General features: G+C 49.8%; 5 protein-coding genes across 5 annotated transcripts; 2 read left to right on the top strand and 3 right to left on the bottom strand.

Annotated features, from left to right (window-relative positions):
* Window positions 1–1970: 1970 nt before the first annotated feature.
* Window positions 1971–3388, bottom strand: ABOM_001686 (uncharacterized protein; the record flags this gene model as incomplete). Its single annotated transcript, XM_022528816.1, has 6 exons — window positions 1971–2320; window positions 2390–2451; window positions 2511–2890; window positions 2950–3020; window positions 3083–3119; window positions 3194–3388. 6 exons carry the CDS (start codon window positions 3386–3388, stop codon window positions 1971–1973), a joined length of 1095 nt encoding a protein of 364 aa, XP_022393252.1.
* Window positions 3389–4661: 1273 nt separating this feature from the next.
* Window positions 4662–10414, bottom strand: ABOM_001685 (uncharacterized protein; the record flags this gene model as incomplete). Its single annotated transcript, XM_022528815.1, has 2 exons — window positions 4662–10004; window positions 10061–10414. The coding sequence occupies 2 exons, from the start codon at window positions 10412–10414 to the stop codon at window positions 4662–4664; spliced, it is 5697 nt and encodes a 1898-aa protein (XP_022393255.1).
* A 1169-nt stretch (window positions 10415–11583) lies between these two features.
* ABOM_001684 (uncharacterized protein) lies at window positions 11584–13308 on the top strand (the record flags this gene model as incomplete). Its single annotated transcript, XM_022528814.1, has 1 exon — window positions 11584–13308. One exon carries the CDS (start codon window positions 11584–11586, stop codon window positions 13306–13308), a length of 1725 nt encoding a protein of 574 aa, XP_022393254.1.
* Window positions 13309–13705: 397 nt separating this feature from the next.
* Window positions 13706–15306, top strand: ABOM_001683 (uncharacterized protein; the record flags this gene model as incomplete). The annotated part of the gene is made up of 2 exons (XM_022528813.1): window positions 13706–13796; window positions 14189–15306. 2 exons carry the CDS (start codon window positions 13706–13708, stop codon window positions 15304–15306), a joined length of 1209 nt encoding a protein of 402 aa, XP_022393249.1.
* Window positions 15307–16157: 851 nt separating this feature from the next.
* ABOM_001682 (uncharacterized protein) lies at window positions 16158–18508 on the bottom strand (the record flags this gene model as incomplete). The annotated part of the gene is made up of 6 exons (XM_022528812.1): window positions 16158–16204; window positions 16268–16456; window positions 16524–16730; window positions 16791–17122; window positions 17184–17948; window positions 18003–18508. The coding sequence occupies 6 exons, from the start codon at window positions 18506–18508 to the stop codon at window positions 16158–16160; spliced, it is 2046 nt and encodes a 681-aa protein (XP_022393248.1).
* Between the last annotated feature and the right edge of the window lie 694 nt (window positions 18509–19202).

Below are 19202 nucleotides of genomic sequence, written 5' to 3'. Positions count from 1 at the left end.
AGGTACAATGGAACAATAGCATTTTGCGTATTAACCTCGTCATGTCACCCTTTCAGGAGGTATGCAGTTCCGTTACTTAAATTATATGAACATAGCGGCCAATACCAGATCTTCAGGAATTTACCCCAGCTCCGCTGTTTGACAAACATGGGCCACCGATACGTTATCATGCTGGACTGATGAACTAAGTGCCGAACAAGCTCAGTGGCGAATATAACAGTATCTCCTAGGACTTTCCCGTTCGATCAAACGTTACTATGATTTAAGGATATGCGAGCAAGGGGATCCCGAAGACATCTGTCCGTCGAGGCTGCGGGAGAGTATACTCTCACAATAGTAGTTGGAAAGATAGCTATGTCACAGCATGTCGCTGTAACTGCCCAAAACCTCTCTCGCGATTATTTTGAGTTTCAGATTGTTGTACTGGTCTCCAACCCAGTGAAACTCCCTAGTAATTCGCATTAAAAAAATACTGTCCGACGCGTTCCTGGTACTATCCCCATGATATCTATATATAAAGTGGATCAATCCCAATACTTTCCACCTCAAAATTGGAACCAACTAAATAGCCGCACAGGCGTAGCCTGATACTGAAAATCAACTTCATGGAACATAATGACATCCCGCAGGCCCCTTCAAAGAATGGTCATTGAGACTGAGCTTAAGCCATCGATGATGAGTATGCGTTTCCACAACCAAAAGCAGCATTTCCACTGAGTTCCATACGTCGTACAGGTAGTCGAGACCTCACCGAAGAACGTGGAGCTCGTTTGCCCTAAGAAGGTGGTGTGACGAACCAAATCTGTGGAGATGATAGCGAAACACCCAACGGCAGCCGAAGTTTTGACGGCGCACGGCCCACATCTAGGAAACGCTCACTAACTCCGCAGAACATACATGCCGATGAGGTCGAAGACCCGAGTGCATCGAGGTGCTGATTGGAGTCTGGTTGGAGTCTGGTTTCAGAGAAGCCGGTCTCCACAATTGAGTTCACGATCTGCTATCGCCGTTCTAGAGGCGGATCTCAATACAGGGGAATTTCGGACGAAGAACATGCTGGTTGCGTTAGGAAGTACGTGTGTTTTTTTGTGTATGCTAGCATATGGCAGACGAATGTTTAACTGCTCATACTGCAACTGAACGGCTCCAGCAAATGTAGCCGGTGATAGAGGGTTTGGCATAGTGCTACGTCAAGCATTCCCAGCGCACACAAGTGACCAACGGGCGGATATCGTCCCCGTTATTCTCCACCAGGTAAAATTCTGCCATAGTTGGCCTAGACACCCACGACGAGTCAGGGCCTGAGATACTTACTCGTGTATGCAAGCTATTTCTTACAGTCGTGCCGCTGGCCACGGTGAGTAGTTCCCTCCGTATGACGCAAAACCATTACCTTCCACGCCCAGCACCCGGCTGCCCCAGGAGTAAACCAAACATCGATGTTTAAAAATGGTTAAGGTATGACATGTCAAAATAGTCACCTGCACTCTACTTTCCTACTACGTACTCCGTAACCCTACATTGCTTCCAGGTTTGACCGCTAGCTACATGTAGGTCGTCCGCCGGGCAGCATTTCGGGTGATTTCCGCCAGTGACCAGGCTTAATGTGTCTTACTTGGTTTAGACTCCCACTGGTGCGACGTTAGCATGAAAGACGTAGATTAAACGGGGGTTTTAAATAGTTTCACCGAGTCAAGTTCCGTCCAATCCTTAAGGATTGTGGAGCCGGGTCCACCGGTTTGACTACAAGACTTGGCGCGCAAGTCTAAAGGACTGAAGGATCCACTGCTGGACTGTATTCCGAGTACACGTCTCTGAGAAGTCGATTAAGTCAGGGTGGTAAGGTTGGACTGGGGCAGATCATAATAATAATGATACTATTTATGATCGGATCGGGTCAAGAATACCAAGACACAGGAGGGGAGCGGGAAAAAGACGCAGAATAAAATTCAGCTAGTTTCATCCCATCCTTAGACGGTCTGCTGGACGCTAACATCGGTAGTGACCTGAATCCCGGCATGCATGATACGTTCCTGAGACCCATTGTGGCTGGTTTCCACATCAGCACTGCTGTGTCCTGTCACTGGCTTTAGCTTGATACTATTGCGTCCCCGAGTCGATAGCCCGTTGTATGTCCGACGGGTCGAACTGCCGTACAGCTTCGACGGGCCGACGGAGTCGTCCTTGCTGGCGAGACCAAGTAGACGCTGTAACGTCGGGAAGCGGTAGCCGATAAAGGTCTTGAAGGAGGGAATGCACGCAATAAAAATGGCGACCGCCACTTCCACGCAGGACCAGTTCATTGCGTCGACCAACACCCCTGTAGGTGTGGAGATGTCAGTAAGAAGTTAAAAGCAAGACGGGGAGACAGCAGGTTGTTGCAACATACATGTGTGGTCCTCGGAGAATGGATTAAAATAGGTGACTCGGATGATACTAGTTACGCACACCCTAGCATGCATATTAGTGATCTCTCCCAGTCCTGATTGCATAGAGAAGGGGCAACATACAGAAGTCCCAGACTGAACATCACTACCAACCCTACTCGCTTGCCCACTGCCATCTTCAGACGCAGTAGTTTAGGAATCGGCATTGCAAAGAGGGCTACGTCCGTGGCTAGCTTGATCCCAAAATTGGCGTAGTAAAAGACCGTCATGTCCACGCACTTTCCTTCCACGAGGCCTGTGGCATCCCACGCCTTGTAGACGGGCCAGCATTGGAAGATCACCACAAGCACCTCTTCAATTGTTTCGGCCACTAGGATGGCTAACACACACCAGCATGCCATACGAAATTTCTTCCCTGGGAAAATGTGGAGGTAGAGCAGGCAGAAGGAGATCTTGATGGCGCCGAGGGCGAGGACGTAGGCGAGCATGGTGACGAAGTCCAGCTGCGAAAGGAACCGTCGAAATCAGCGGATGGTCGTGCATTGTCAGACGTTGCCCATACCTTGAGGAACATCGCCCGGTCGCTGAAGCTTTCCACCGTTCCAATGTGCTTGCCGAATCCATATTGGGTCACTAAAGGAGCCGAGCTGTTAGCACGCCGTATGTGACTGTCACTCCGCCGCAAGGTCACTTACTTAACATACAAGCAATGCACAGAACAAACGTAAAGACCTTGATTAAGCGGCTGTACATCAGTAATTGCGAGAAGACAGGTGAGGTACAAGGCGGCGGAGAAGTTGGCCTACCCAACTGGTCACACATAGCATATCATCGAGATTGACCCCCGTGAGATATCGGATACGGACGAAAAGACGCACGAGGAGCCCCGCGGTCGCAATAACGAGGAGCACTGTATTGCAGAAGATGATCTCGGGAATCCGGGACTGTGCCAGGTAGGCTATTCGCTCCGGCGAAAGTGATCTTTCCCAGACCCCTTCCATGGGAAAGACCGGCTGGCCGTCTGCAAAGAAAGAAAGCGGCCGAAAGGGTATTTCAACAAAGACAAATATATTCACACCTGGAGGAGCTTAAGGATGTACAAGAAACAGGGACGGAGATTCCAGCTACAGGCCCCCCCAATGGCCTGCAGCGTCTATGCTTGTTTCATCCGTCAACAATAGGGTGGGGACGATGAGGAATCGATTCGTCAACGCGTGGAATCCTCCACCGGTAAATAGTGTCGCAGAGCTGCAGCTCCGTATCGAGATTACGGGGTAAATTAGTAGTAAGCTCATGCAGATCCAGACCACAATTCAGCGGACGATTTCTACGCCCCACTCGCCGATCCACCTGGGTGCATATCGCGCAGCCACCGGGTGGAGAGCGTCCAAGATAGATGGCAGCATGCAACCATCTCGCTTTAGTAGGAGGTGCTGACTGTTGGGCGATATAGCGCTGTTGGTGTATGTATTTTGTCTTCTTTTGTGCGTGGTTAGGAAGCGATCACTGCAGCGTCCTCTCGATCTCCTTGTATAGACAACACTGCGCTGACGGCTAGATCAGTTAAGTCCACCCCTCTCATTTTTCTTCATACGCAATGCCAGCTAAGGCGTATTCGCCGCCATATACTCGGACAGGTGAGGCATGTTATATATATAGGCAATGCATAGGACAACCTTAACCCTGAGACACGAACCCCTTATGCAAGCGTCTCTCCAGTCCACAACAATGAATAGGGGCGTGCAGCCGAACATGTGTATTCCTGGAAACGTACGTCAGTTCTCGGTCGAATGGTCAGATGAAAAGCGACACCAGAACTGGGGACTCACCTTGTGAACCTCAGATTCTCCCGACTGCAAGTGATCCTCAGTCTCAGTGTAGTACGCTGTGAAGAAGCTCATCCCCCAAGCTGCCATGCACGAGTCCAAAGCGCTACTGAGAACACAGTTCTAAGATTTGCCCAAGTTCTTACACAAGAAACGAAGCCAGAAACGTTGCAAAGGTAGGAACAAACAAGGAATATGTAATTTCAAGGCCTAAAAATCCATCTCAGCATGAGGGGCTGTGAATGGCAAACAACACCCTTCAATGCTTTCCTCAGTGTTCAAATATCTTCTATAACCTGAAATAGATGATCTGACAAAAAGCAAATTCACGCAAGCACCGCCGCATGTGATGGTCTTTACAAAACATAAAAGTAATTGATCAAACATCTCTAATTCTTTCGTTGCAGAACCGAATGCACGATGCACTGGTTTACGGTACACTCAACCTTCAAGGGGTATCTGGAAGCTGAGCCGAGTTATCTAATTTCAATGCTAAATCCGATAGGACTGGGTGCTGATATATGTCAGTTCCGTTTATGTTATGCCACCCGAGGCGTTTGATGCGTGATATCAGCCTGATCGCTGTCAGTGAGTCTCCACCAAGATGGAAAAAGTTGCTCTCCATGCTGACAGCGTCTTTGCTAAGTTGAAGCACATCCTCAACAAGTTCCTGTAGGATACGCTCGGCTTCAGTCACAGGCAGCCGTGAGACTACCTTCTCAGCAACGTCGTCCATCGATGTCAGAGGAAGGCTCGCAGCTGCCTCACGAAGTTGTCGTCTGTCCGCCTTGCCAGTTGAGGCTTTGGGTACATGGTCTAGAGGCAGGAACCTTGTGGGAATCATATAGGAGGGAAGCTCGCTCTTTAGAGACTGTCGAATATGTTGGACAAGTGACTGGAACCGCGGTGTTAAACTGCGCAGGATACCACCACAATCGGGCACATCTGCCGTATCCTCTTCGGTCGTCAAAAGAAATGCAACTAGAGCAGGAGGTCTGTCAACAGCCGCCACCAGTTCAACAATCACAGTCCTTAGGATCTTCGCCGCGCATCGAAGAATGTAGTGCTCCACCTCGCCCAGCTCAATGCGCTGCCCGCGAAGCTTAACTTGTGTATCCTTCCGCCCGAGATACAAGAGCGAGCCGTCAAGTTGGGGAGCGTACTGTACGAGGTCACCGGTCTTGTATATGCTATGTGGCTGCCCGCCTCGGATCTTATGTAGCCACGGGGGAGCCGGTATGAATGCTGCGGCAGTTTTCTCAGGGTCATTTAGGTATCCGCGCCCCACAATGGGTCCTTCGACGAGAAGCTCACCCACAGCTCCGATCGGGAGGAGAGTGTCATGATCCTCGGGGTCCACTATCCAGCATGATGCAGAAGCGGAAATGCCTATATTGCGGTGGTCCGTGGAGAGAGTTACTGGTTGCTGAAAGCAGGTCACGATGGAACATTCTGATGGGCCGTATGCATTCACTAGATCCACATGATTAGCCCAGGTGGCTATGTCGCCTTCATTCATGGGCTCGCCAACGAGGGCTAGAGCTTCGAGATGCGAGAGTTGATCAGGTTCTAGACCTCGCGCGATAGATGGTGTAAGGTACAAAAAGTTGATCGCAAAAGACCGGACATACTCGACTAAATTGGTGTATCGATCCGCCTCTCGCGGTACACATATACACCCCCCTGCGACCAATGTAAAGAGTATTTCCGCGATACTGGCATCAAACGTGGCTGAAGCAAGTTGAAGAACACGGGCCTTGTCAGTGCATTTGCCCCCAGTGCCCGCTAATACATTAGCTATGAAAGACCTATGTTCAATAATGACTCCTTTTGGTGTGCCCGTTGAGCCTGAGGTGAACACAACATAGGCAGCATTGTATGGGCTCACTGAGGCGACTGGGGCTCTGGCTTGTTGTTGACCAGACAGTGTGGTCACATCCGTAATACTTCCTGATTCTCCCACCGAAAGGATGTGCATTGGTGAAAAGTCTGGCGAGTGGCTGTTCAAGAGAGACGACGACACGATGATAGTAGGAGCTTCCACTTTTCGACATAATCCTTCAATCCTACTGCTAGGGTGGGACGGATCAAGCAACAGAAAAGCACCACCCGCTTTGAGAACCGCCAACATAGCCACGGCAGTCCACTTGGATCGCTCTGTATATATCGGAACCACTACTTCTGGACCAACGGCGTGTTCTATCAACAGGTCTGCCAGCCTAGAAGACAGGGTGATCAGCTGCTCATATGTCAGATTGCCATCCCAGGAAGAGATAGCAGGCTCAGTGGGTCGAGCAGTAGCATGCCTCTCAATAAGCCCGTGGATACAGTCTTCAACAGGCGACAACCGTATTGGATTCCAGTTCTTCAAACACTCCATATCGTCAGGGCTGATTGTAGATATCTCTTCGAGTGTAGCATGAGGCGCCAAAAGAATTTGCGACAAAGCGTGTGAGAAGTGGCTGAGAATTTTGGACATTTGACGACTATGTACTGCTCCAGGAGCGAAAGTGGCTTTGAAGGTCACAGAGGCTGTGCCTAAGAAACACTCCATAACAAGCGGATACCCGTTCCTCTCCACATCAAAGCTGCCTTCAGAAAGCGTCCCAAGCACATCAGGCACTTTTGTTTCCCTTAAGGTTGATGGCTGAATAACAAGAAGATTTTGAAAATTACACGCCGCGCTATACTCAGCACTGAGACCCCTCAGTTTAGGCATGCCAAAATGCTCATGAGCTGTCCAACCAGCAAACAGGCGTTGGATATTGGAGAGGACGTCCCTCACACACTTCTGTGGGCAGAGTTTGACTTTGAAGGGCATTGTCGTAATAGTCGGTCCCGTACAAAGGTCAATGTTGTCAACCGGCGCGCTTCGACCAGAGGATGTCAAGCCCATTACTACATCATGTGAGCCGGTATAGGAAGAGACAGTCAAAGCCCAAGCGAGTCGGATGCATGTTGCAAGGGTGATCCCTTGGCATGGTTCTGCCTGCAAACCGAGAGTTTGCTCCGCAATAACTTGGGGCGATTTACTTGCACGCGATGAGGGAAGCACCGGAGGGAAAGGAACGCTTGGTGTATCTCGCAGATGTTCCGCCCAAAAGTCGCGCTGAGACTGAAGATCGGATCCAATCACATACTCGATGAACGGTGTAAATGGGCGACACTGTAGTAGTCCACCAGAATAAGCTGTTGCCACTTGTTCTAGTAGCAGCGGCAGTGACCATCCATCATAGATTGCGTGATGCATTCGCAGGCTTAAAGAGTAAGAAGTAGTGCCTTCCGTAAGTGCCAACCGAATTAGACGTTTTCCCAGACCAAAAAGATGCCCGCTCATATCACTTCCCTGAAATCCATCATGCTCCCATAAATCCGACGGTTTGACAACTACCTGCAACGTCTTACCACCAGTTGTGTGGACGATTCTTGTTCGGAGTATAGGGTTCGTCTCAGCCGTCCTATTCCATGCGGCTTTTAGACGCGAGATATCTACATGAAGAGGAATTGAAAAGGCCGTTTGACAAGAGTAGAGACCTCCTTGCGTTGCTGTCATCGCCATCATTCCTTCCTGAAGAGGAGTACATGGATAAACATCTTCAATATCATCGCATGTAATACCACATTGTCTTGAGGCTTCTTCAAAAAGCGACTCGAGGTTAGTCCCAGTAGGCAGTAGGCCGAAGGTCTGCACCTTCGAAGCACCACAAAACTGGGGCATAGCATTTTGCTCAGTCAATTTTGCAAGATCACTGAGAACGGGGTGCGCAAGGACGTCAGATACTTGCAATTGAAGACCTTCCTGCCTTGCTCGGCCGATGAGTTGTATAGCAGAGATAGAGTCCCCTCCCAGATGAAAGAAATCGTCATTTATGTCTGGAGCGTCCAGAGACAGGACATCCTTTACAAGTCTAAGCAAGAGATGCTCCTGCGTGGTCGAGGGAAGCACTGTTTCGCTCTTTATAGCCGCATATGACGCTAATGCCTGCTGCGACAGAGCCTGCGCCACTGACCGGAGCTGAGCGCGGTTAATCTTCGATGTCTGCGTGACTGGTAAAGCCGTCAATGGTAGGAAGACAGATGGTATCATGTATCTGGGTAAGCGCCTTGAAATGAGGGAGGACACTGTTGCTGTTTGCTGACGAAATGCATCAGTCGGCTTCATCAGCAAGTCATCGATGTTCATCTCATCACTCGTTCTTGAGGCACCGGGTTGTACAACGAATGCCACTAATGTACGTCGGTGCCCATCGCGTGGGACAATCACATCAACTATAACTTCGTTCATTGTTTTATTGTATGATTCTTTCAAGACGTGCTCGACCTCCTGGAGCTCAAGACGCTGGCCGTTTATCTTAACTTGGCCGTCCTTTCGCCCAACGTATTTCATTCTGTCAGCGCTGACATATCTAACAATGTCGCCTGTTCGATAGAGCTTTCTAGAGATAGCTTTCCCTGTCTGCAGAAGCCACGTGGGAGGATCGATGAATGATGCTCTACTTCTTTCCGGGTCCCCTAAGTAGCCTTCTCCAACTATCGGCCCTTCGATTAGAAGCTCCCCGGGGGCTCCCATTGGCAGAGGTTTCTCAGGATTATCGGCGTCTGTGATCCAGCATCTGGCTCCGATCCCAATCCCGATGCAATGCGTATCCTCCGGGCCCTGCACCTCTGGCAGCATAGTTGTGCAAGGGGTACATTCTGTTGGTCCATAAGCAATGATGAGATGGACAGCTTCTACCCACTGCCGTATATCCTGGCGCGTCACTGCCTCGCCTACGAGGAGGAGGGTACGTAATGATGGCGAGTCTGTAGGCTTGAGTATCCTAGCGACGCTGGGTGTAAGGATCATCCAGTTGACGCTAAACTGGGTAATGGTCGGACTCAAGTCTTCCAGGGCTTCCGCTGAGGGTACACAGAGAAGCCCGCCAGCTAACAGCGTGCATAATGTTTCGTTTATCGCTGCGTCAAACGTGTACGAGGAATATTGCAGGACACGAGAAGTTGATGAGAGCCTCATGGGGTTTATCTGGGCTGTCGCCGCCGCGATATATGCGGAGTGCGAGATTACCGCGCATTTCGGAGTACCTGTGGAGCCCGACGTGAACGAAGCGTAGAGGGCGCCCAGTGGACTTCTGAGGTGATGATCCGAGCAAGGTCTGTACTCCGACGTGAACTTCTCGTCTTGGTAGTTAGTGACAGTTATCACTGTAGGAGCAAGCTGGCCAGCTCTTTCCTCAAGGCAGTTAGAGCAAACAATTATGCTTGCCTCCAGCCGAGTTATCATCCCTTGGAGCCGATGGAGTGGGAGTGACGGGCTGAAAAGCACGAAGGCCCCACCGGCCTTGATGACCCCTAGAATTGCTACCGTAGTCCATTTGGATTTCTCAAAGTATAACGGGACAAACGTTCCTGGCTTAACCCCTACTCTGTAAAGGCGGTTGGCAAGCTTATCGCTGAGCAAATCCAGATCATGATAAGTTAACCTTCCATCCCAAGCATCAATTGCCGTAGATTGTGGGTGATTCCGACATTGCTGGCGGATAAGATGATCTAGGCGATTTTGAACAGTGATGGGTAGGCTTCTCCTCTGTTCCAAGAGCAGAGAAATATCCTGCGAACTGACGAGCTGAATCTTCTTGACTGGCAATAACGGGTCTCGTACTATACTCGACACTGCCTGTCCCATTGCTCGTGCGGCATGGCTTGCCTGGTCCGGAAGTAATATGGATGAGCAGTAACGTAACGCGACGCTGATTTCATCCTCATCATCGTTGACGTGCACAAGAACCTTGATCTACAGGTCCAGCTGTCAGCCATACGCAGAGGGTCATATAGTTTCAGGTGAAGTACCTCTGGCGGCGGGCAGCCCGTCAGGTTGAACATAACGGCAGTATTGAAGCCGCTGGGCGAGCCATCTATGGGCTTTCCATCGTTCACGGAAAGCAGAGGTGGTGAATCGTGTCTCAGCTCAAAACAATGCGAGCGTAAACCTGATACCCCTTGTAGAGATCCGAAGACCACCGAATCGGCACTGGTGTAAACTTGGAGAACAACAGCCCATGCGGCGTACATCAACTGATGCAATGTAACGCCTTGGTTGTCACAAATTCTGCGGATATCTTGCGAAGAAGGCGTTGGGATAGGAACGGAAGAGAACTTGCGCAAGCCCTGCTCCGTTGGATTTGTGACGAGACACGGAAACATACATAACTGATTTTGGGTCATTAAATTCTGTGATGAGTGTCTATGATCCATATCTCCAACTTGGCGTAAACGGTGGCAGACGCTGGCTGTGTGCGATGATAAACGACTAGTTTTGTGAAGTTGGCAACGGGGATGTATTCTGCCTCACTAAAAGTACTGTTGGCTATGATATACCGCTACATCGAGGCACCCGTGCCCTGTATATGTGGACCTTATGCTCAGATCACCCAATGGATTGACAAGAATATGATACGTGCCACAAGGAAAGTGCCTGAGATAGGTTCTAGCTAGTGTGAGGTGGAAAATATCCTTCGGGGTTGTGTATATCTTCTTCACTGTTGTTGGACCCACAAGAACATGTAAGCTTCCCTGCTCTGCAATTACTACGGATAAGGTACAACTTGCAGATGGTTTGGAAATGATATGTATTGAGACACCATCGAAGATTTTTCCAGGTTCGCTTACGTGTTCTTCTGTTCTAATTCCACTCAGAACTTAAAAGAGGCTTATACCTTCATTCATGTAAGGGGGAGGGTTCGTGCGGAAATTATTGCTGCACGTCTCACCGCTAGACACCGTTGCAGACTGCCGCCAAAATGCCCCGGAACAAAAAGAGCGGCAGCTGTCCGTACTTTCAATCAAAGGAAGATTAAATCTTCGGGATTGATATATTGAACAGGGCATGGTTTATTAGAGCAATGGATTCCACCATCCTTAGCAAATGCTATGCTGAACGAGCGCGAATGCATGAATAGGAGATGATTTTATCTAGCGCTCGACATCGTACATACCTTCTCACAGGACCTTCCTCACGACGTCGATCAATTGTCTCTTCACAATAGGACTGCTCCATACATGGCTATCGATCTGACTACCAGATCTGTCAATAAAACTGGTCAAAGTTACGTTGACATGCGTTGGGCCCTCAGCCAGCCACAACAGCTGACGCAATCCATATTGATGTCAATGATACAGCAGAACCTTGTGCTTCGGTTATTTGCTTTCGTTCAGCTAGACAATTCCTGTTCCCAGATTGGATGGCTGTATATGACACTAGACAATAAGTATTTAAGAGTCAGTGCATTGTCTGTGTTGTCCATGAGAGGATATCCCAGGGTACAACTGTTTCTACTTTGGCGCCGCGTTCGTTTTTCTGTTTCTCTATAACCATGAGAATTTGTGTCCTTCATTCTTCATATGAGGGCTCCGGCTCCATGCTTACTGGACTCGACACGGATTTCCCCAATCCAGGAGCCTTTACATCTCAGCATACGTTCGAGAGCCGGTTCATACGCAAAGATGCCGCAAAGGAGCAGATCGACGCATGCGTGAAGGAAGGATTCGATTTCTACATAAACTTCCTTTGGGGTACTCTTGACGATGACGTGGCTGGGATTCAGGCGAGTCAATATTTTGAATCCCTAGGGGTACCATCAGCTGGTATCCGCAGCTGGGAGCGTTCCCGAACGAAAAATGATTTCTACAAAGAAGCTCGAAAGCGAGGAGCGCCCCGCGTGCCAGGAATCGACATATTTCCTCTCTTTGTGAAACCAGCCAACGGATGCTCTAGCCAAATGATTGATGAAAAGTCCGTGTGTCACAATGAAGGGGAGTTGCGAGAGGCTCTTCGCCGAATAAATGCACAGCTCTACGAATCACGATTAAATAGGGCACGCTCTCTGGGTTCGGTAGACCCGAAGGCCTACGCAGATAATTTTGATCCTGTGGGCCGCAGTGATGACATCGTCGTCCAAGAGTACATTCCTGGGGAGGATTACATCGTAAGCGTGATTGAACTGGGAGATTCGGCAGTTGCGCTCAGCCCTTGTATCGTCAAGGCCAAGGATTTGAGTACCGCCGAGAAGTTCCTCACGTTCGATTTGAAGTTTGATAGCGACACTCGCCTCGAGACTATTCACAAACGAGATAACCCAACTCTATACGAGAGATTGCAAGCCACTGCCTTGGATGCGTTCGAAGCCGGCATCTTCCGCGGCAGTCATATGGGATGTGATGTCGACCTTCGTGTGCGGCCAGACGGTGAAGCTTTCGCCATTGAAGTGAATCCACAGCCAGCGTCGTTCTTGACGAATTGCAATTTCCAGGACCTCCCAATTATGTCAAGCTTCCCTGGTGGCCACATGGCTGTGATCAACGTCTTCATCGCCAACTATATGCTGCGCAATAACCGCGGTACGGGGTCCAAAGTCGCAGCGACCTACGACGGCTTGGCCTCCAAATACGATACTTTGCAGGAGTCGGGTACCAGAATGGCGGAGATCATTAGGGGTATTGTTGCAAAGTTCGACTTTCAGGGAACTGTTTTCGACCTTGCCTGTGGGACTGGCATTTTCGGCCGGTTGCTCTCTGAGTGCAAACCGGGTAGCCACCGTCGCGTCCACGCAGGCAGTGTTCTCGGATGTGATCTTTCGCCCAAAATGGTGGAAACATGTCGCGCTACTGGATTTTATGACGAGGTGCACATCGACCGTATGCAGACATGTCTTCTCCACAGCCTTGACTACGGTGAGGTGGACCACATCGTCTGCCTCTCCGCCATCCACTTCCTCTCCCCCGAGGAGTTCACATTTGTCCTAGTGTTATGCTTCCTTGTGGCACGCAGGTCAATTACTGTCAGTGTCGATGAAATTCCAGATGGATATAATGAGAAGCTAAAGGCCTTGGGGGACCACCACATGCATTCCACAAACCACCTCGCCAACATGGAACTGTTTGGCGAGCCGCATGGCTGGACATTGGTCGCCCGCCAGAGGGAGTTTGCTTGGAAGTCCTTTACCACCGGCCATGAGGTTTGGAGCACGTACTATCGTTTTGAAAAGGTGGAGGATGACGATTCTGGAACCCGACTATTGAAAGTCAAGCGCAAGAATTAAGCAGTAAGAAGGCTCTGAGGGGCGAGCTCAACCGAAATAGACATGTTTGTCGATCATCAAATAGGTCTTGGTAGATCAGTACGAAATTCTCCACTTTCATATTTCTAGTACAATTTTACGCTTGTCTTTACACGTATGCGCACTATGGAGCCAGATCGAGTCCATATATGGCCCGCCTCATGAACGCCTTGCATTGCCTCAACAGCCGATCCGTATTATCCCGTAAATTGGAAACATAATTTGTTGTCTTCCTTTGACTTTGGAATTCTCTTCATAGACATATTCCTATATGTCTTATCCATACCTTGGTTCCGCTACCGTCTCTGTTGCAACTGTTTTCAAGGTCATCATCCTGGTTTTTCTCGTCTCGTGCGGCATCGTATTCAAACCTTACAAAATGCTGGATCAGAAGAGCCGAAGCCTTCTCCATGTGAGATCATCAAACGGGTTTATTGTATTCGTGGTTTGCTTTGCTATTTTCACAGTATGTATCAATTAGCGTTGGGAGTCTGCCTGCTGACAATACTCTCACAAGGACATGATGTTATATGGACTGGTAAATGGAGCACCGATCATCCAGCCCCATAAGTCTGACCGATAAAGATTGTTCCCTTCGCTCCAACAGCACTACATGACAAGACTGGGCTTCCATTAGAGGATGGTCAGTGAGCTCAAGCTTGGGTATAAACCGTTTGCTAACTCCGATGTCTAAATCATATCAGTACCTCGTTGGACCTCAATTCTTCTTACGCTCTATGGAGTCGCCAACACCGTCGCTTCACGTGAGTCACCCTGCACGGTACGTCTTGTGCACAAGGACAAGAGCATTAACTGTGGTATTGGCATTCGTGGTACTCAGCTGTATGCGGGTACATCACAGACCGGATTCAATCACGCACATGGCCATTCCTCATGGGTTTGGTGGCTCTTGCGGCGGCAACTGCCCTACTATGCATCGGAACACACCTGGCACTGTGGATCATAGGGAGGCTGCTTCAAGGAGCATCCGCAGCCGTTGTATCGACAGTAGGGACGGCACTACTGGTCGACAACTTTCACGGTGAGGCGGCGCTTGGCCAAGTTCTCGGATATATTGCAATGGCGACTATCGTGGGAACAACGGCTGGTCCGCTCTTGGGTGGTGTCTTGTATGAGCATGGAGGCTATTATGCCCCATTCGGGCTGGCCTTTGCACTGCTTATATTAGACTTTATCCTTCGACTCCTGATGATCGACTCGCGGGCGGTAGTGGGGACCGATTCAGGAGACCCAACACCTTCAGATGGAGGAAACATGAATGAGAAAGGCACCGTTCCGAAAGGCCCAACAGAAGAGGTATCGACAGTTTGCCAATCGCCGCAGGGCAACTATGTGTCTGGTAGCTCGACTCTTATTTTGCTACGATCGCCACGGATGCTAGCGGCACTCCTAGTGTATCTGATCGTTTCTATTTCTATGACGTCCTTCGACAGCGTGCTTCCTATTTTCGTGCAGGACACCTTCGCATGGGCGCAGACCGCTCAGGGGCTTATCTTTATCGCGTTAATGGTCCCTCAGATCATGAGTCCCTTGTGCGGGTATACCGTAGATAGATGGCCTAGGTTCCGCCGGTATCAGGCCGCATTGGCACTCCTTGGCGCGGTCCCCATTCTTGTGTGCTTTCGATATGTGGCACAGAATACGCTGCACGACAAAGTCATCCTGTGTGCGTTGCTCGCACTAGTTGGGACATGCCTCACAATCTTAGAGCCGCCGATCATGGTGGAAATATCCTGCATTGTTGAAGCAATCCAGTCTCGACAGCCCGGGATTTTCGGGAAAGGAGGAGCCACTGCATTTGCCTATGGGCTAGCCAATGGTGCCTTTGCGGCCGGTGCGATGGTTGGGCCGTTTCTTGGTGGGTGGGTTCAGGATACGTACGGGTGGGCAACTATGGGGTGGGTTCTTGCGTTGCCCCTGGGGGCGTCCAGCCTCCTGGTATTGGCCTTCTTTCGTTAGGAGTTCTTCTCAGCATTCATTTGCTAGGAGCCGGGCCTTTCCCTATTTAGAGATTGGTCTGATTTGTAACCCGTTATATATATATTGCGCTTGCCTCGCCCCATCGCAAACAACTGCCCAGTTCTCACCGTTCCCCCTCTTAAGGTTGGAGACCCTCTTTATTAGACGACTAAGAGGCTAAGCTCTAATAGAGCTTTTGTATCATAAGACAAGAACTGTACAGACGGTTAAGTAATATAGGGCATCGATCTTGAGGAAACTGTACAGATTTCCCCCGAAGTCTCCGCCAGCCACATTGGCGTGCTTGCCCAGATCTTCGGAATTATACAGACGCCTCTTGGGCGATTGTAATTACAGCAGCAGTCTGTAAACCCTATCTGGTAACAGTGAAAATGGGAATCATATATATACACGTCAAAAAGATTAACACTATATGGGAATTACATGAGTGGGCAAAAGTACCCTGGTGGATCCCCATGCAAGGGATATGCAAGCGAAGACTTATGGGACACGCAAGCCACCGGCTCCTGTAGCAAACCCCTCCCTGCTTCGTAGGCCAGATGCAGTTGGTCTGAACAGCGCGTGCTGTAGTCTGCGTCCATCGACGATCCAATCAAAATGAGGTTTAAGTGATCGGCCGTTCCAAGTGCCCGGAAAAGGATATCTGGCTTCTCGAACTCGGTCATATCCAATGCTGCCCGCTGACCAGCTCTCAGCTAGCCACGGGAAAGAATAGCATGTAAGAAGCTTCGCTTCGGAGAGCTCCCTTCGCCGATCGGTTTATTGGGAAGGAAAAGGGATGCTTCTGGATTATTCAAATACGCAGAGTGCTATGCATAGCTCCGGTCAAGTCAAGTCCCATCAGCATGGCTGAGCTTTCGGACGAATGCTGCACAGTCTGAATAGTCGTTAGGTAGACCGCACATAATTACAAAGAGCTCTTAGGGCCTCATATACATACCTCTTTCCTCATAGAACTCAAGCTCCAGGTACTTACTCCGTGAGTTCGACCCTAATGATGTTAAAGTAGACTGGCGGGACTCCTGGGAAAGGCCACTGGCGACGCTATCCATGGAATCGCGGCGTGAAGCAGCCTGGAATGGAAGTTTGACCAGTTTTGATTTACGACTAGGTATGGCCAAGTCATTTACTAGTGAGGCGTAAGCTTTCCACCTGGAGGCTAAATTCTCACCAACGAAAGTCCGGATACGGCTCACATGGTATATCGACAAATCTTGCTCGACGAGACGTTCCCGGGAAGGAAGCAAAGAATAACAATGAGAGTGCTTTCGTGATAGGGTCTTCGAGGACGCGGACTGTCTCTTCTGAGTTGGAGTAGTAATCCGATCCCACGGAGATCTTCCTCACGTCAAAGCAGGCCACGGTCTTTCTTCGAAGAAGGACCCTCTGAAAGCTCTCAAAATCTAAATTCATATCTGCTGTAAGCCCAAGCTTATCCGTGTATATTGCTGGGCACGGCTTACCACTGCGGTCACGGCATTTATAAATGGGCGAGATACTGTATCTAACGGTGGACTGATTATCTTCAATCTTCGCTTTATGCGAACCCTGAAACCAGATTGGGCAGGAATCAGAAAACGGCGCGGTGACTCGGCTGCTCGGTACGTAAGGCAGCATAGAGCTCTTGACGGTGGTGGACCCGCGGATGATGGTCTGGGTGACTTTGACTCCTCCGTTGATATCGACTGCTTCAATCGCCTCTGGTTCATGTGTTTGGGTATTCAAACAAGCCACCACTGTACATATCAATGTGCGGAAAAGCGCGCGGTTGGGAATATTCGGGTCCGGAAATTCCCTTAAGAACCAGAATTGTTAGTAATGGGGAACGATGGTCAGATTGAGAGATATAAACGCACACTTGAACTGGGTGGTTTGTAAGTAAAACCTTCCTATCTGGTATCGGTAGAGAGATGGTTGACATTGGAGAGCCAATTGAGAGATCGGACTCCATTGAGCGTGTACGGGTAATTGGAATCGATGGTGAGAGGCACTCGGGTGATGGAGAGAGATCCAACAGCTGTGGTGGTGATGGATGGAGTGGTTTGATATCAATAGAATTTGTATTAAAGGCGTGTACCAGCTGGAAGTCCAGCCAATGCCGGAACTGCTCCCATTCCTCTGCAGTGTCGTTGATCGACCGAGCAGGCTTAATCACCGCTTGATCTCTCTCAGACCGGCCATAGTTCGGGACCAGCTCGTGCCCATAACCAACCATCTCTAGTGCATCGCGCACATCATCACTAACCTGATGAAGGAAGAGAACCATTGCATCAATGGTTGGTGTCTCAGCAATTGCCGCGTCAGAATTCAACGTAGACCTGGGATTGGAAGGCTGAGGCGGGCCTACGGGTAGACCATGTGTATCAAGTCGCCGAGTAAGGTTTCCCAGTCTCTCGGAGATCTCACGTATGCGATCTAGAACCCTTTGGTACCTTTGACTGTCAAGTGAAGGCATTTCGTCGTCTTCCGGGATTCCACTCAGTATGTGTTCCGGCTTAAGGCCGGCGAGCCTCGATCGATGCCCACGTTGGCTTGAGTGGTGTGCATTATGCTCTTCGGTGTCTATTGGGCCGTCGATAATGCATTTCCGCAGGAGGAGCGAGATCTGTGCCGTCATTGTCCTAAAGAGGTCAGCCTTCAGCAGAGAGTATCCTGTCACAAAAGGTGGCCCTCACTTGATCGATTTTAACATCTCCAGATTTTCTAACTGGTTATTTTCCGCTATCCTCATAAAACCCAGAGTTGCATCGCGTGTTTCCTCGGTAGACCTGAGCGTTGCCACGCTCAGACAGCGCTCAAGTTTGTGTCGAAGCCGTTCGGCCTCACTTCGCTCGAGTGGCCAGGTGACCTTCTCAAACCAGATTGAGACCTTTTTGCCTAAACTCCCACGACGGCTGCTATCTGTTGATGGTTTATCTTGAGCCAGTACTTTGTGCTTATTAACGAACTGGGCGCATTCTTGGATTGTTTGGTGGTAAAACGCCCCCAGACCACGGGCATCTCCTGCTGTGGACTCCTTTACCCGCTGTATCCTTTCCAGTAGTACTTTGATAGCGTGAAACTCTTGGCGAAAAGAGTTAAAGTCGCCTGCCGCACCTGAAGGTCCATCTTTCACGCTTTCATAGACCGTCCAGACAAGTTTGACTGCAGTGATGATATCACCAACACCTATCTGGCTCATGGTGAGACGTGCTTTGATGTAGATCTGCCCGAGACACCTTATAGCCTTCTCGTTTGGTACCCTTGTAAAAGGTAGGCTGTTATTGCAGATCTCGGGGTGGAATGGAGGTTAGAACTGTGGGTAGGAACAAAAGCAAGGTGAAAGCGGGTATCTGGAATCTCGTATTCTACATGCAAGTGAAATGATCACGAGGGCTTCGAACTAGTCTGCCATGAGGCTGAGCGAGACTAGTAAGCCTCAGAGTACCGAAGGCCACTGATAGGACTAACATGTTGACTGTGTCATGTAGCCCCTGCGATCTGGTCGAGTCATGCCATCACGTTCACAGAGGTAGCGGTGGGTTCCTGGGTGTTTTCGCCCGGAGCGCTTCCAATCCATGCGCACATACGGGGCGAGTGGCCTTCTGGAAGACCGGAGATTTGAATGTACGATATGCACGGCCCCGAAATTATGCGTCTATCGGAAGCGATGGGCAATGACTCGTGGCGGCGGTGCAGGAAGGCTAAATTTTAGCACCGATTTAGCGTCGTCCCACAGACCAATGGTGGGGACCTAGTCAGGAACGTGTTGAGATAAGATGCTTGTATTGAATGTATCTCGCAGCCACAGGGCGCAGGTGGATTGCCTTTAGTGCCTCGTATACGATGTCTGACATCAATTTGCCAAGTCCCCTCAGAGGCACATAGCTCAATCG

Source organism: Aspergillus bombycis (genome assembly GCF_001792695.1).
Source record: "Aspergillus bombycis strain NRRL26010 chromosome Unknown contig00008, whole genome shotgun sequence".
Lineage (NCBI taxonomy): Eukaryota > Fungi > Ascomycota > Eurotiomycetes > Eurotiales > Aspergillaceae > Aspergillus > Aspergillus bombycis.
Note: the sequence above shows the minus strand (reverse complement) of the source record. Positions and strands in the feature narration are given on the sequence as shown.